This window comes from Amblyomma maculatum, chromosome 2, assembly GCF_055883805.1.
Source record: "Amblyomma maculatum isolate TAMU_Amacu chromosome 2, ASM5588380v1, whole genome shotgun sequence".
NCBI lineage: Eukaryota > Metazoa > Arthropoda > Arachnida > Ixodida > Ixodidae > Amblyomma > Amblyomma maculatum.
The window spans coordinates 58,215,403-58,230,579 of NC_139345.1; the positions used below are offsets into that span (position 1 = coordinate 58,215,403).

At 45.3% G+C, this 15,177-nt stretch overlaps 1 protein-coding gene across 1 annotated transcript in view; it reads left to right on the forward strand.

Moving 5' to 3' along the window:
• Positions 1-15,177, forward strand: part of Pak (serine/threonine-protein kinase PAK 3-like protein) — a 40,773-nt gene that overhangs the window by 9,121 nt on the left and 16,475 nt on the right. Inside the window, exons 3-7 of the mRNA XM_084594241.1 lie at positions 511-629; positions 3,722-3,988; positions 12,055-12,128; positions 12,259-12,348; positions 13,027-13,119. Coding sequence (XP_084450367.1) covers positions 511-629; positions 3,722-3,988; positions 12,055-12,128; positions 12,259-12,348; positions 13,027-13,119 — 643 coding nt within the window. The remainder of the gene's footprint in view (positions 1-510; positions 630-3,721; positions 3,989-12,054; positions 12,129-12,258; positions 12,349-13,026; positions 13,120-15,177) is intronic.

A 15,177-nucleotide genomic window follows, 5' to 3' on the forward strand; every position in this document is an offset into this window, starting at 1 on the left:
CTGAGGCACTGGCAGTCTTTCACTTGCGAGACTTCTCACTGATGGTTCACTATGTATGTGACCTTGTGCACCATGCTTCCGAAGTCGACAACGACGGCACTCAATTTCTTACTCACCCATGTCAGAGATGCCAAAACTTTGCTGCTAGTATGCTTTTGTTGTGGTTTCTGTAACTGCACACCATCAAGGTCACTGATGGCTCTGTGGGAACAGAGACATTGGAAGCTCAAGCTTTATATGCATGGTAATTATTTAAATATTTTAATGGTGCCAGTGCAGCTTGGCCGAAGAGCGCCGTGGCATATTGATGAAATGTCCAGCATGAAATGGAGCTGACTGCCCATTTGATTTATATTAGCTTACTGTCTTGCACACCTCTAGTGTTTGTTTTTATGTTTTAATCTTGCCATCTGCTGTGTCTATGTTATCTGCAGTGGATTTGGCTCTGCTGCTGGGCAGAGGTTTGTGACAGCCTTATGTATAAGAGTGCATACATGTTCTGTGCTGCAGCACGGTACGGGGTGCAAGTGTAACACCGGTGCGGGACTCCTCCTCGGTGCCTGTGGACATGCGTCCGCTGCCCAAGGAACCCGAGCTGGAGAAGAAGGGCAAGCTCAAGCCCTCGAAAGGTACCCATGACATCCTGTTCATTCATCTGTCTGAACGGGAGTGGAATTATATGTTGACATTTGTAACTGGTACATAAGAGAAAATTAAGGTGCACTGAGGACTGCTACATACAATTTTATGTTCTTGGCAAGATAAATTATATGACAATTTTTGGTGATGTTGGCATTTCAGGGCGTCTAGCAACTGGGAAAACCGGGAATCATCAGGGAAATTTTATGCACTGGGAAAAATCAGTGAAATGTCAGGGAAACCATCAAAAATTTCGCCAAGTCAGGGAAAATCGCATGATATATTCTGCAGTGCATTTTCATTTTAAGCTGGTGCAGAACAAGTATGTTATTCATGCAGAATTTTTATTTTTTTTTATGTGCTGTCTCGGCAGTGCGTGGCCGCGTGGCGGCTGCGCTGCAAGGCGAAGCGCGATGTATTACTTTGGCGCCAGTGCATGGCTGAGCTACCACAATAGAAGAACCAATACGCACATGAGGTGGGTACTCGATAAAATATGCGAAAGCGCTGCGTGAGAGTAGTATTCTACAAAATGCAGGAATAACCGTGCTGGCAACAGCCAGCGCAAAAGTGACAAGCACGCACACACAGCCATATTGGACTAGATTGGATTGGCTCTGCTGTCTGCGGGGTGGCCGGCTGGCGTGCTCTGAGGCTGGTATTGATGTGCTTTTAATTTTCAGTAAGCTTTTGGCATTATTAATGACCATTAACACTAATGACAGCCTTTTCATTAATGTAAATTGCAGAATATGATTAATAAATAGCTTTTCATTGCGAATTATTTGTCTATGCTCATTATCATCAGCAGCTACACTTTTGAGCCTCTTCATTCGTCAGGGAATTTGAACTGAAATAATCGGGGAAAACCTGGAAAAGTCAGGGATTTTGAAAATAGTGGTTTGCTAGACTTCCTGCACTTGTTCAAGAGCAGAAGACACATATATTGCCAAGAAAATTAAGCTGAAAAAATCTTGCCACTAATTTAGTTCAAAACTCGTGGTGTGGAGACTGAAAAACATGCGCTCCATGATAGCCGTCATGCGCTCCATGATAGCCGTTTTGAAGTGAATGTTTGGTGACAGCCTCAGGCTGCTGTGATGGAACTGCTGTGCTGTTTCCGTCGGCTGGGAAATTCTGCTATGTACGGCTACGAAATCCAGTTTTTGCTCAATTTTGCACCATGTCTGCAGGAAAGGGTCGCTGCAGAAATTGGTCAAGAACAAAACTGAAACTGGCTCTAGCTCTTTGCTCATATGACCCACTCGCGATGTTGCTGGTGGGCTGTGCTGGCTGCTCTCTTTCATTTCCGTGACAGCGCTAGAGTGTACTAACAGTGCTGTAGAGAGTGGAGGTCAGTTAGTATGCAAAATTTTGAAAGGTTTGTGATGAGTATTCAATTTTCGATTTTAACTATGCTTTTTCTATTCTAATTATATTCGAATGAATTATCGAAAACTGCAGATTCTTCTTCTCTCCTGAACACTATTTTAACTGAACAGTTTTCTATGCTTAATTCTCACATAAATAAACTTCCGCTTTTCCCGCTGTGCCACTGCTGACACTCTTCAGAAGCGCTTTCTCGGATTAGGAAGACCATGTGGCACGACACTGCTCCATACTGGGAGTGCAGTCTTTGACTAACCATGGCTGCGCCAGCGAAGAAAGCAAAGGAGTGTCTGTCTTTTATTATCGGCTTCGACCATAGGTCAGTGCTCTCATATCGCCTCACCCACACCCACACTCACACCGAGAATGTGAGTGGACGCGTATGAGAGTGGTCGTTAGTGTGAGTGTGTGGCTATGAATGGGAGCGGCCATGAGTGTGAGTGAGTGGCCGTTAACAGGACTGAGCATGAGTGTGAGTTGCCTTGAAAGGGAGTGGTCATGAGTGTGAGTGGCCGTGAACAGGACCAGGCATGAGTTTGAGTGTGAGTGGACGCGAATGGGAGCAGTCATGAGTGCGAACGCGAGTGAGTGTATGTGAGTGTGGATGGGCATGGGTGTGAGTGTGAGTGAGTGTCTGTGAATGAGAGCGGGCATGAGTGTGAGTGAGTGGACGTGTATAACAGTCGCCGTGAGTGAAAGTGTGAGTGAGTGGCCATGAATGGGAGAGGGCATGAGTGTGAGTGGGCGTGATTAGGAGTGGCCATAAGTGTGAGTGTATGTGAGTGGCGGTGAATTGGAGCAGGCATGAGTGTCAGTGCAAGTGAGTGGGGTTGAGTGTGGCTGGTCGTGAGTGTGAGTGAGCCTCTCTCATGGTGCCGACCTATGGCTTCGACTGCTTAGTGCACGTGGTGTGTCCGAAAGCGGGGCTTGTCGAAAGTTGAGGCGAGAGTGAACCTTCGGCAGTTATGCGTGGGCAGCTTTGTGTTGGCACCTTTCTCTGTCACTCCTCATGGTTTTAGTCAGTTAGCTGATTGGGACAGCAGATATTAGATGCTGGAAACAAAAGCTTCGAATCCTGCTCATGTAGCTGCTCCCCATGAGGTGCAGTCAGCATGGGCGCTCTCTCTCGCAGCTTAACTTCATTTTTGCGCCATCGGTTGCATGCAGTCACCTCACTGCAATTATGGAAGTGTGTCAGCAGTCGAAAAAAATTTTACTTTGTCCATCAGAGCTCAGGGCATCACTTGGGTAATTTTCTGAAAATCACTAAAACTGTAGCTTGCTAAGCTTCTGTGAAAGCCTGCTTCGCACTTCATTTCATAGGATTGCCCTCGTAAATGATTTAAAGGCATAGAAAAAGCTTCTATGCGGAATTAACTATCAAAGCTGTGGCCTCAGATATTCAAGCATTTTCTGTGTCCTGAGAAGAGAAAAACAGAGTTCACATGGACTGGCAGAATGTCACTTCTGAGCTTTATTATTATTGTAGCTGAATGACTCTGGTTGTGGAGATTTACGCTAGGTTCGGAAATTTTAATATTGGTTGCAGATAGTGTATTAGAGGTGGCATATAAAAATGCTTTAATACTTCTCACTGTCTGCATTAAGTGAGTTGTAAATGGTAAGGCTTTAATGGAAACGAGATCAGGAGGCATGTTTGACCATTAAAATGCCACCTCTGCTATGGGTGCAGGTGCCAAGAAGGAGCGCAAGGAGCTTGAGAAGCCCATCATCTCACCGCCAACCAACTTTGAGCACACGGTGCACGTGGGCTTCGACGCCGTGACAGGCGAATTCACAGGCATGCCGGATTCGTGGGCACGGCTGCTCCAGAACTCCAACATCACCAAGCTGGAGCAAAAGAAAAACCCCCAGGCCGTGCTGGACGTGCTCAACTGGTACGATGCTTCCACCAAGGACAAAGGAGCTTCCAAGTACATGACCATGAACCGGACACTTGGTGAGTCTCGGCGACGAGCGGTCTTTCTCGGCGGAGCCACTTTGCGCACTTTGTGGAAATTTGTCGCCATCTTCATGGAGGCTGAATTGCTGCCTTCATCTTTCTTTTATTTTGGCACTATTTTCACCTTGGCGCTTACCTACAAGGTATGGTTGCCTAACACGAGCATGGTCGTACAAAAGGAAACATAAGTGCCATTTTCATCGAGAACTTTTTGAGGTCTTCTGGCTTTGTTAATTTAGGATTTAATTTCTATTTCAAATATAATCAATATGCAGAGGGAGGGGATCAATACATTAAATACAAAAATCATTGAATAAATGGTGAAAGAGTGAAAACTTAAAAGGAGAAAACAGATGCACTACCACTGAGTGGGGAAAAGGCAAAGGTTGAGTAACTTGAGTATTGTAAGTTAGAACACAAAGAATTGAACAGTAGCATCTCTAGAAGAAAAAAAAAAGAGTGAGAAATAGAATAAAGGAAAGTGAAAGTCGCTACAGTCGATCAATATTAACTACGTCGATAAATATTTGATTTCTGGTTTGACAGTTAGTTGCTCACTTGTTAACATGACGAAGGATGGAGTAACCAAGGTGCTAGCTATGTTCTGCCATTCTACCACCTGAAATTAAGCTGCCTTGAAACAATTAAATTGGACTAGGTTGCACCTGAATTGCTTGCCTTCATATTAATTCCAACGGTACAGCAAGTAAGCAAGCTCTGCGCAGCATACAGTATGAGCCATTGGTATAATGTGGGACGTGCTTATGCTTGGAGGTTGTTTATGTCGTATCCTTTTCCCTTTGTCATTTGTAATGCCCATCAAGGATGATTACGAGTAATATTGGAGGGCCATGTGCATGATCTGCTTTCATGCTGCACATTTTTGTGGTCTTTGATAAACATGCATGTGATAAGGGAAGTAGTTTTGAAGCTACAGTGTGTTATATGGCACGTTCGATAAAGGTATTTGCAAGAAAGAAAAATGACAGGATTGCACATTTATGTTTCTATTTTTGTTCTTATTTTATTTTTCTTTATTTAAAAAACTGTCTTTTTTCATCTCACTTGGATACTTTAGTCAGTGTAGCCAATGTTGCCTTGTTATCTGGCTACGGGATTGGATTGTGGTCTTCTGGATTGATCTACGACCTTTCTTGATTGGCTTATGGCTTCTGGCTATTGATTATCCAATGTATGGTTGCTAGAAAGGGTAGGTGACGCGACCGAGAGGCGAGCGCCGCGCTTCCATTTCATGCCATGCGTAGGTGGCGCTGCTGTCCGTAGTGCGATGCGGCGAGCGCGCTGCGCGCAGGAAAGGCTGGCTGCGCCGGGTTCGCCGCGCGTGCAGAAAGCTGGATTTTTTTTTTTTCGCGTTCACGCTGGATGCACTCGCGCAGATTGGTCTGAAACTGAGGTGAAGACTACAGCCTACAGTGATCATCAGTCTGCGTACGCTTTTAGCTCGTGAAAGCGCTCACTATAGAGAGTAATCTTGCGAGTCTCACCCGATCTCGCAACTCTCAATAAAGGAGCGCCACAGAAATAAGCAGTCCTGCGCAAGCAAACCAGCATGTGAATATGACTTTTATTACACACTACGTTCAGGAACTTATCACGGAGGCATACTGCACAAATGGGAAACTATAAAAGTGACTCGATCGTTAAAAAATAGAAAGCTTAGAGGGTAAGGATATCATGTATCACATAGACTTACTGCACGTAACAGAAAAAATAAAGTGACTCGTTGAAAAATAGCTTAGAGACCATCGTCAGGAACATCATGTATCACAGAAACATACTGCACATGTACATTATGACTGAAACTATAAAAGTCGTTAAATAAAAAGTGGAAAGCTTCGAAGGCACACTTCAGAGCACTCGTCGAAGTTTTAACATCTTCGTTTGCTCCCGCGTTTCGTCCCGTTTTGCGTTCTGAGATTTCACGTAGAAATGAAGCCTTGTGAGCACATAAAACTTGATGATTCTGTTTGTGAGTGCTGTTTTGTTTTCTGGGCAGCCTACAAGATTCAACTTTGTAAGCTGGAGAAAAGATACCAAGTCCATTAGGCTGTCGCTTCTTACTTGCTTCACACTGAAGCAGTGGGTGAATGTGTTTTCTAGCGACGTCACTAGTGCATTCAGCTGGTCAGATGGATATAAAAGTCCTCCTCTGTCAACAGCTGCCATGAGGGCTGCTTCAGCTGGCGGACTACCACCCTTATTCTGCAGAAGCTCCTGGCAGCACTCAGCACACTTTGTGGTCGCAATGCTTTTCCGCGCGACATAACCGGTCACGTAAAAAATCAGCCTGGAATCACTTGCTTGAACACACATCGCCCGGTGATCAAGGTCACAAGCACTGAAGACTTCATATGCTTCTGTAAGGTTCCCAATATCCAGAAGCTCGTCAATTCTCCTCTGAGAACTCGTCTCTTTTGCGCTAGAAGCATCAAGAAGGCTCCTTATAAGTCCCGAAGAGACATTGCTTTTTGCTGGTGATCTTGCTAAGTTTTGAAAGCTTAGCGTGTTCACAGATATCAAAAATTGGCTGGCAGTCGGTGATCGTTACAACCAGACATTTGTTGAACGATGCCAAAAAGTCTTTCGATGGGGTCCTGGCACAAACGACTTGTCATGAGATAACGGAACCCCACCTCGGTTGTCAAATACTTGAAAAGATGTAGTGTGCTGGTCAGAGTCACGCGAAGACCTTCAGCTGTGCTACTGCTAAGGAAGCCTTTCGATTCAGCTGTATCTTCCCAGGAGTTCATGTAGGACAAGAAACTTCGAATGACTTCTTCGTGATGATCTCCAGGTCTCAGGGCATCTGAGATGCACCGTGATGTCTTCGCTTTAATCAAGCTTCTCATCATTTCGATAAAACTGACGGTCGCCGCAACGCTGTCCAGCTGTGTCTCGATTTTATCTCGGTAGAGGAAAAGACCTCTCAGCGTCTCCTCACTAAGGAGCCAAAATGCATAGTTCACTCTTTGTTTTTTGAAGCCAGAAGGACGAACAACTGACTTGTTTATGTGGGGCATTGCCTTGAGAGTGGTGTCATGCATTTCATCGCACTTTCGAGCAATATCGATGTGATCGACAGTAGCATGTCCTTCTGGGATTTTCACGCCTGTCTGAACAAAGTGTTCCTCACACATTTTATCAAATGTGGAAAATCTGATACAAAGTAGAGGAAACGACCCGGTTCAGTAGGGTGCTGCGTCCTGCAAGCAACCTTTTCTTTTCTTCCATAGATGCCAAAAAAACGCCACATGCTCCTGTTCCATGTAGCTCCATCGCATGTTATGAAGTCAACATGCAGCCCTGCATTCTCGCACATTATCACGGCTTCCGTGACAATCTTGGCTAGGATATCCGCCTTCACATTGCTGTGCGAGGCAAATACACCAATTATCTGGTGCCACTTCCCTGTGAATGGTTGGAACAAAAGAACGAGGCCATGATCACAGGTTTGCGAGCGTTGGCTTTCTGCAGTGAATTTCCCCAGATCAACAAATCGTTCAATTTTTCCGTTCGACGAAAAGTGAAGGTTCTCGGCAAGTTTCATCTCGTCAACGAGGAGTCCTCCGTGGCACTGGAAGCGATCCATGGTTTTGGTCTTCTGAGCCACAGCAGCAAAAACTTCGTCATTCAGGCCGAACCCACTCTTGTAATTCTTCACATATCGACGCAGAGATGCATGTGGTGGCAATATCATAATTTTATTTTTCCTGATATGTTGATAAAGCCGAGGACTTTTCATGTACATAATCAAGCACTCTAGAGCCCATTCGCTTTCATACTTCATTTCATGTGTGCTTTTACGTCTTGAAGCAGCGAAACATGCTCTCACTTGCTGTTGCTGCTTTACCGGTAGGACCTTGATTGCGCTTTCAAGCACTGACGCTTCAATTTTAGAATTTTCTTTTTTCAAATTCTCAAACTTAGACTTCACCTGAAGCATGGCTAGCCTGCTTCGCTTCAGCTGTTCTGTCCGTAGCTTGAGTCTGTATGAGAGTGTTCCAGCCCTGGGCTTTGCTGCCCTTCTTTTGTATGATGCCTGATTAATTAGAAGTTTCCTTAGATACCTGCACTGTGGGCACGCTGCTCCGGGCGCCTGGGCTATTCCGGGACAGGAAGCACTGAAACTTTTCATCCCACAGGTCTTCTCTCGGTGCTTGGAGTTGGCTTCGAACTCTCCCTTTTTTCCAAAGCCTTTGCATGGATTAAGGGAGTCTACCTCTAGAAGAAGATCTTCAATCATTTTAGCATCGGTAATCTCGACGCTTCTGACTTGGGTTGCTTGCACGAACACCGTCGCTTGAATCGCGCTGCTGTCCGACATCACGAGGACTACCTTTTCAAAGTAGAGATTGTGGTCTTCTAACGCACACACAGTGAAAGCTGTGACGTTATCAGAACCAGCGATCTGGTGTCTGGACCAATACACGCTTGGTAGCTTGCATCTTTGAACGCAAAATTCAGATGCAAGAACCTGCTAATCTGAAACACTCCCTTCATCATTTGCGGTCTATACGCCTTGGGAACAGGCACCCATTTCGCAACGTTGGAGCTTCGAGGGGAGGCCGCATGTCGACGTTTTCGATTGCCTCTTCTGAGGGGCTTTCTTGGAAAGGTACGACGGAGCATTTGGGTAAATCGTTGGAACCGCGTCGCTTGTAAGCACGGGTCGATCACGGGGAATCTTGACTGTTGCTCCGTTGATCACGTGCGTGAAGTGCCGGACAATATACTGTTCATCAAAGTGAAGTTCACAGAGGGCTGAGTTCTCGTCGAGAGCTTTGTCAGCCCTGGGCACGGCTCGTCGCCATGCTTCAAAGCGTTCGGGGTCCTTTGGCACAGAAAACAAAGAGACACGCTCACCCGACTTCCTTGACGATACGTAGCCAGACGTACAGTTAGGTGCAAAGCAGTGCGTTTGTCTCGCTTTCTTTGCACGATTATCCATTTGCTGATCCAGGACACGGACCTGAAGCATGCATGCCAACAAGTACCCCTTCACAAAAGAAACACAGCGAAAAACACGTGAGAGCACCGTCGAGACGAGCAGACAACAACCGCACGTGCGCACACATGAGCAGGGAGCGCGGGAGGCATCGAAGTGCTGACCGCAGAGCCGCTGCGGCCACCGCAGTGGCGGCATGAATTGACGGCGCGCCCTTTCGCCGCGAACGCGCCGGCGTTGACGCCACCTACCCCTTCTAGCCACCATATCCAATGTTTAGATATCTTAGCCAATTTAGCCAATGTTGGCTTGTTATGTGGCTACTGTTAGATTGGCTATGGATATGTCTCGTTTGACACATTGCTGCGGAAGGATATTTTTGCAGGACCTGGGTGCGCAATCACGTGACACAAAAGTGATGTTGCATGTATGTCACTCCTGCAGTTCCGCCCTTTACTTTCTTTTTTTCCATTTACTGGGAGAGGGTGAGAGGTAGGCTGCGAGATCATGGCAAGGGGCTGGCAGGCTGGCCGTCAGAGCGTGTTCAAACGAATTACAGCTTGGAGCTGTCCTTGGCAAAGCGCAGAGCAGTATGCATGCTTGCTTCCTTCTTTTTTTTTTTCCTAGCAGTGAGGTATAAGTTGCGGTGGCCTGAGCGGCGCAGCAGAGGGAGCGCTAAAGATTTGATTGCTTCTATGCGCAGCTCGTTTAATAATTAGAGTACTGGGCTCAATCGGCCACTTTCATACCTTGAGTTACGCTCGTTATGTGAAACAACTATAGTGACTGAAAACTGTCTGTTGATAAGCTGTAGTTAATTAATCAACATATTGTATAACTTCACAGCTTAATTCCAAACGTGAACTTTTACGCGCCCTTTAGAAGATGACAGACAGTTATCAAGACGTCTTGACAGAGTTTTCTTTTCCGCCACTACAAAGCTGCACATGTGTAGGTGCACACGGTGTATATGCATGTGTGCGTGTTTGCAAATTATTCATGTGCAGGTACTATGTATTTGCAGCTCTACATACGGTCAGTACTCTTGCACGTTTTCATTACAATGAGGAAAGCAAATGTACAGTCCCTGCAGCGTGCTGCAAAGAAGAAGACTCACGATTCCAAGTCCCTACGTCGCTTCGAATACCAGCCACCCCGCCAAACCACCAGAAGAAAAATAGCGATAGCAAAAATTTGCAAATGCACAGAATCCGCACTCACTCTACATTCCCGCGCATCGGGCCTTTTGACTGAGCAGCGCGCCTCCCTCAACGAATAAAAAAGAAAGCAAAGAGCTCCACGAGACACGTGCATGTGACGTAGTGGCTACGTCACCCATGTGTCACGTGATTGCGCACCCAGGATCTGCAAAAATATTCTCTCCGTTGATACCACTCATGAGCCAACGAAGGCTTTCGCCTTAAGAAAAAGTAAATTGATGGCTGTTTGGATTAAACGTTTAGTTTAATTTAGGGGCATGGAAAGCATTGGTTAAAATTAGTCTGGCATCAGCTACAGGCCGTGATGGTTGAGTCAGATGATGGGTGGTGCCATGCACCTCATTTCAAAACATTCGCACTTTCGGCAGCGAGCTGCTGCTTATGAATAAAGACAAAATGTTGTTTCCCTGCACAGTCGCCATCGTTGATGCACTGTTGCTTTGTTGCTATTCTCACTCATCGCAGCAGGTGGAAGAGTTTAGGGAAAGCATGCAAAATACAAAAAAAAGGCAGATGGCAACAAAAATGGAAGAGGATTGTTTGCCTCTAATGGTCTCTACAGGTGGCATTCTATTTTGAACAGAATAAATGCAAATGAGTAGACATGTAGGACAGTAATAGATCTTGTAATGCAAAAGTTGCTGCCTTTGAGTGCTGTTTTTACCTGTTTTGACTGTGGCAAGTTTCTGCGGCCATTTGAGAACTATTGTTAATGAATTTGCAGTGCTTATTAGTGAATGTATTGTTATAGTGAATATATTATTAGTGAATATTATTATCAAATATTAGTGAATTATAAAGCTGATGCTACAGTGGTCAGTGGCCACTGGAACAAAAAAGAAACAAGAAAACTGCACTGTACAGCAGCATACTCTTTTCAGGCTTTTTGCTAGTATTAAACAAATCACTTGTTTGGCAAGTGTGACGGAGTTATATGACAGGGACATTAGGCTTTGCTTTGTGTTGCCACTTTTGGGAACAGGAGCTTTATTCTGTCAGTGCCATTGACTCAGTGACCATTTATTACTAATGTTTCCACTGTTTGTCCTCTCACTATGTCATGCTCTTCTCTCTCTCTAACGTGTCCCCACTCAACACCTTTTGTTTTTTCACCTCCTTACTTTCCACCTGCTTTACATTGGGAATCACCAGCTGAACTTGTAGAGCTGTGGCAGATCTCACGTACGTAATACTCTGGCATATGTCTCTTCCATCCCTGCTTCCAGTGTTTATGTTCTGGCACTGACAAAAGCCTTTGATAGTATATTACTCGATTTTATTGATTCCTTATTTTCCTCTTATTCCTTTCCCACAGTTCTCTGTGTTTCATCGGTACTTTGTTATTTTAGCTTTATAGTATCTGTGTAGATGTGTTGCCATCTTTTTTTCTCCTTTTATGCTGCAGTATGCTTTTATGCTTTCTGTTTGCTTTCTTCCTCCAGAATGCTTCTCTATTTCCTCTTTTTTGTTCGTGGAAGTTTTCAGCTATTTAAGTTGGCATGTTATATCTGAAAATTGTTTTTTTCTTTTTTGGCACAAGTGGCATTCTTAGACAGGAGCTATTTATTGCAGGTCCATCAAGTTTGACTGATGTAGTGATAAATAAGCAGGTGCAATGCCACTTGATCCCTCAGAGGTGGGATCAGAATGAGGGTGGTGACAGTTGTCCTCTCAGTTTTTTTTTTGGCAGAGTTGTTTACACATACTGTTATTCAGTTTGAGAGAAGGATCCCATATGGTGAAAGCCGAGTCTGTAGAATTTCTTGAGCCAACAGCGAGCTTGAGACCAAAGTAGCTAAGCTCACGACAGTGGGCATTTTTTGTAGCAATGAGGCAGAGAGGTTGAGTGGAGTGTGCGCTTTGTTTCCTATCTGCAGACCCCTCTCCCCGGCCAAGTTACTTGGGAGACAAGTATGCTGTCGCGACGACGGTGATTGGATCATCCACCTCGGTGAGCGAGGGCAGTGATTATGGGCCCATCTGTGCCTTTCGGTGCACGTGGCTTTTGCTTGTGATTTGAGGCAAGCATTCAGTCTGGGCACGCATCAGGAAGTTTACTATCTCCAACCCTTTCTTCTTAGGAGGACAGCATATCTGAGCCAGAAAATGCACCCAAGTTCTTGTCGCCTCACGAACCCCGAAGGAATGTCTCCGAGAAGATCATCTACAAGGTTGGTGTCTGTGTTCACATTGCACATTTTTCATTGATGTGATGCTGCAAATTCTTTCTGAGAAAATATTTATTAAATGCTGTGAATGCCGATAACAAAAGAGGGCCCTGTAGAGCTCTGTTCTGGCCTTTTGGTATGGTTCTTCTGTTCTTCTCATCCTTGGCAAGTTTCTGAAAATTTTTGCATATTGAGCACTCGAGATGCTGCATGGACAGCTATCACTTTTTTTCTATCTCCAGTACGCTGAAATGCTCATTTGAACTAGCTGACAGCTTAGGTGCAGGAAAACTAAAGGATGAAAATTGGTTTTGAGGAATGGAAATGGCGCAGTGATTCTATCACTTCTTGCTATACACCTCTGCTGTGAGAGGGAATAGACGATGGAGCAGGTGAAAGAAGAAAGATAGGTGCCATAGTGGATGGCTCTGGTGGAATGGTCTTGACCACCAGGTGATCTTGCACGTGCACTGGCACGGGCATGGATGCTGTATGCGCTGATAGAGTGAAAGTGCACCTTATCCTGTGCAGGGTCGTGTTGTTAAGGCTTGTGTTGCTGTAGTGAAGGCACAGGGGCGTGCAGTTTGTGAGTGGCAGTGCCCCGTGTTTCAGATTGCTAGCTTTTGTGGAAATCTGTTGCGAAGATGTGACCACAGTTTGGGACCTGGTTTTCCTTTGCAGTCGCAGCAGGAGCCTTCTTCCCCCGAAGAAGAGGACGATGAGCCCGGTCCGCCACCCCCCATTGCCACCCGGCCAGACAAGACCAAGTCTATTGTGAGCAGTTGTGTTTGTACCTCTGCTTCATATGCTCATTTTTCCCGTTTTCAGGCTAAGGTGGCTTTATGTGTTAGGTAGACTGAGTAATCCTGGCTCCGTTTTCCTTTTGTCAGGATGCTGCTGCAATCACAGCACCATAACACACAACCTACTGTAAAATTGTGAGCAAGCATCCTCCTTCACTTAGGTCGAAATTATCGGAAAAGTGAGTTGAGAGGGCCGGGGGGGGGGGGGGGGGGGGGAACGGCCTCAAAATTCAAGATGGCGACGACGAAATTGCCCCGCCGGAAAGGAATAGAGCACAATGCACATGCATTTAAAATTTTATTTATCTCTGATCGGCCTTAGAGGTATGTGCCGAAGGCTCTTGCTGCACCGCCACCGTTTTATCTTGGTGTGCCATTTAAATATGTTAGCGATTGTTAATTTCATTTTGGCACCAGCTGCTGCCTAGAGAGTGGTCATCTGTTCTTTAGTCTGCACATCGATGTCTTGCTCGCGGTGGTCATCTAGCACCCTCCGTCACTCCCTGGGTGTGTGTGCACATCCGTGCGAGTCGGTGCCTACAAGGTGCCCCTTTTTTTTGCGAAGTTGTTTTTGAGAGTTTTTGCACGGTATATCTGTTATAAATGACCACCACGCCACTGCCGGCCGAACCCGGCATGACCTACACCTCTAATCACTTCACTTGATGCCTCTAATATATAGTTGCAAAGCAGGATTGTATTGTATTCTTGGACGGAGCTGGCCGTTGTTTCCTGGGTGCATTGTGTTATAAGGGCAGGGAATGCAGGGAGGCTTTTCCAGAACAGGTAGGGCGCTTGCTCAGAATTTTACAGTAGTAAGGGTAGCAAGCATTTTTAAGCTTTCCTGTAGTGTTTTACCATGCTACCTGCCTTTGCTTGGTGCATGGTGCACGTCAGTTTTGTCAAGTCACACATGGTAAAGCTCACTAAGCTACAGCAAGAGTACCTAGGCAATAGAAATATGTTATTAGCCACCTCTAATCATTGAGAATGTGGTGGTCTTGTGTTTATCACAGCCGAAGCATCTGTTGGAAGGTGCTTTTAGGCCCGTATTAGAACAATTTCAGCACCTGCTGCAGGTTGGCTGCACTGGTCTGAACATGACAGTTCATATCATAGCTTGAAATGTGCCTGATTCCCATTTGGATGGATGCAGAAATGTGAGAGAGCACCTTAAATGGGTTGCTTGCATTTCATACACTGGTAGTGCATACTGGTGGCATCAAATCGAATGAAAACGAGGTAGTAATTGGAATCTTGCAAAATGACAGGGCTTAGATTATGCCAAGTGAAAAGATGTAAATTTTATTATAAATGTCTGCTGGATTGATTCGGTAGAACATGGCTGCCTCCACATGCTATAGTTATTGGACCCAGATGTTGCTAGATATGGCCAGCTGTTGCGGCACAGTCGTAACGCAATACATTTCAGTGAACTTTTCCTTAGAAATTGTCAAAAAACCATAATAGGCCACATACTTACTTATGCTGGTCAGCCAATGAGATAGCATGGGCAGACCTCATACAACTCATAGGAGACGAGCACTAGAGGCAGTGGTTAACATGTTTAATTTTGTTGAAAAGGTCATCGGTCATTTGCAAATGCTGCAGCACCTCCGACAGTAGAGAATTGTTGTGAAAATTGAGCATATCACTCTAGTATTGCAAAGCTGGCACTGTGTACCTGTCATGTTGCAGTTTTTGCAGATGTCCAGTGAAGGTCGTGTCTGCTTTTTATGTCTCGTATTAGAACTTCTGGCGTATTCTCGGTTTTTCAGTAGGAAGTGCCAAAAAGTATTAAAGCAAGCATATACACAGAGATATAGTAATTGCCAAAATTAACGGGGCCAATGGGATTTGTTTCTAGCTGTGTTCTTGAGAATGTTTGATGCTGTAAAGTCTAAGCTGTGCGAGATGAGAATCTCTCTTCTTTCAAAGCCTGTTGGTCTTTAGGTGTGCCATAAGGGCTCTCCTCTGTATCTTTCAAGTGAACTCTCATTGGCTGGTTACTTTTGGCAGAGACGGTACA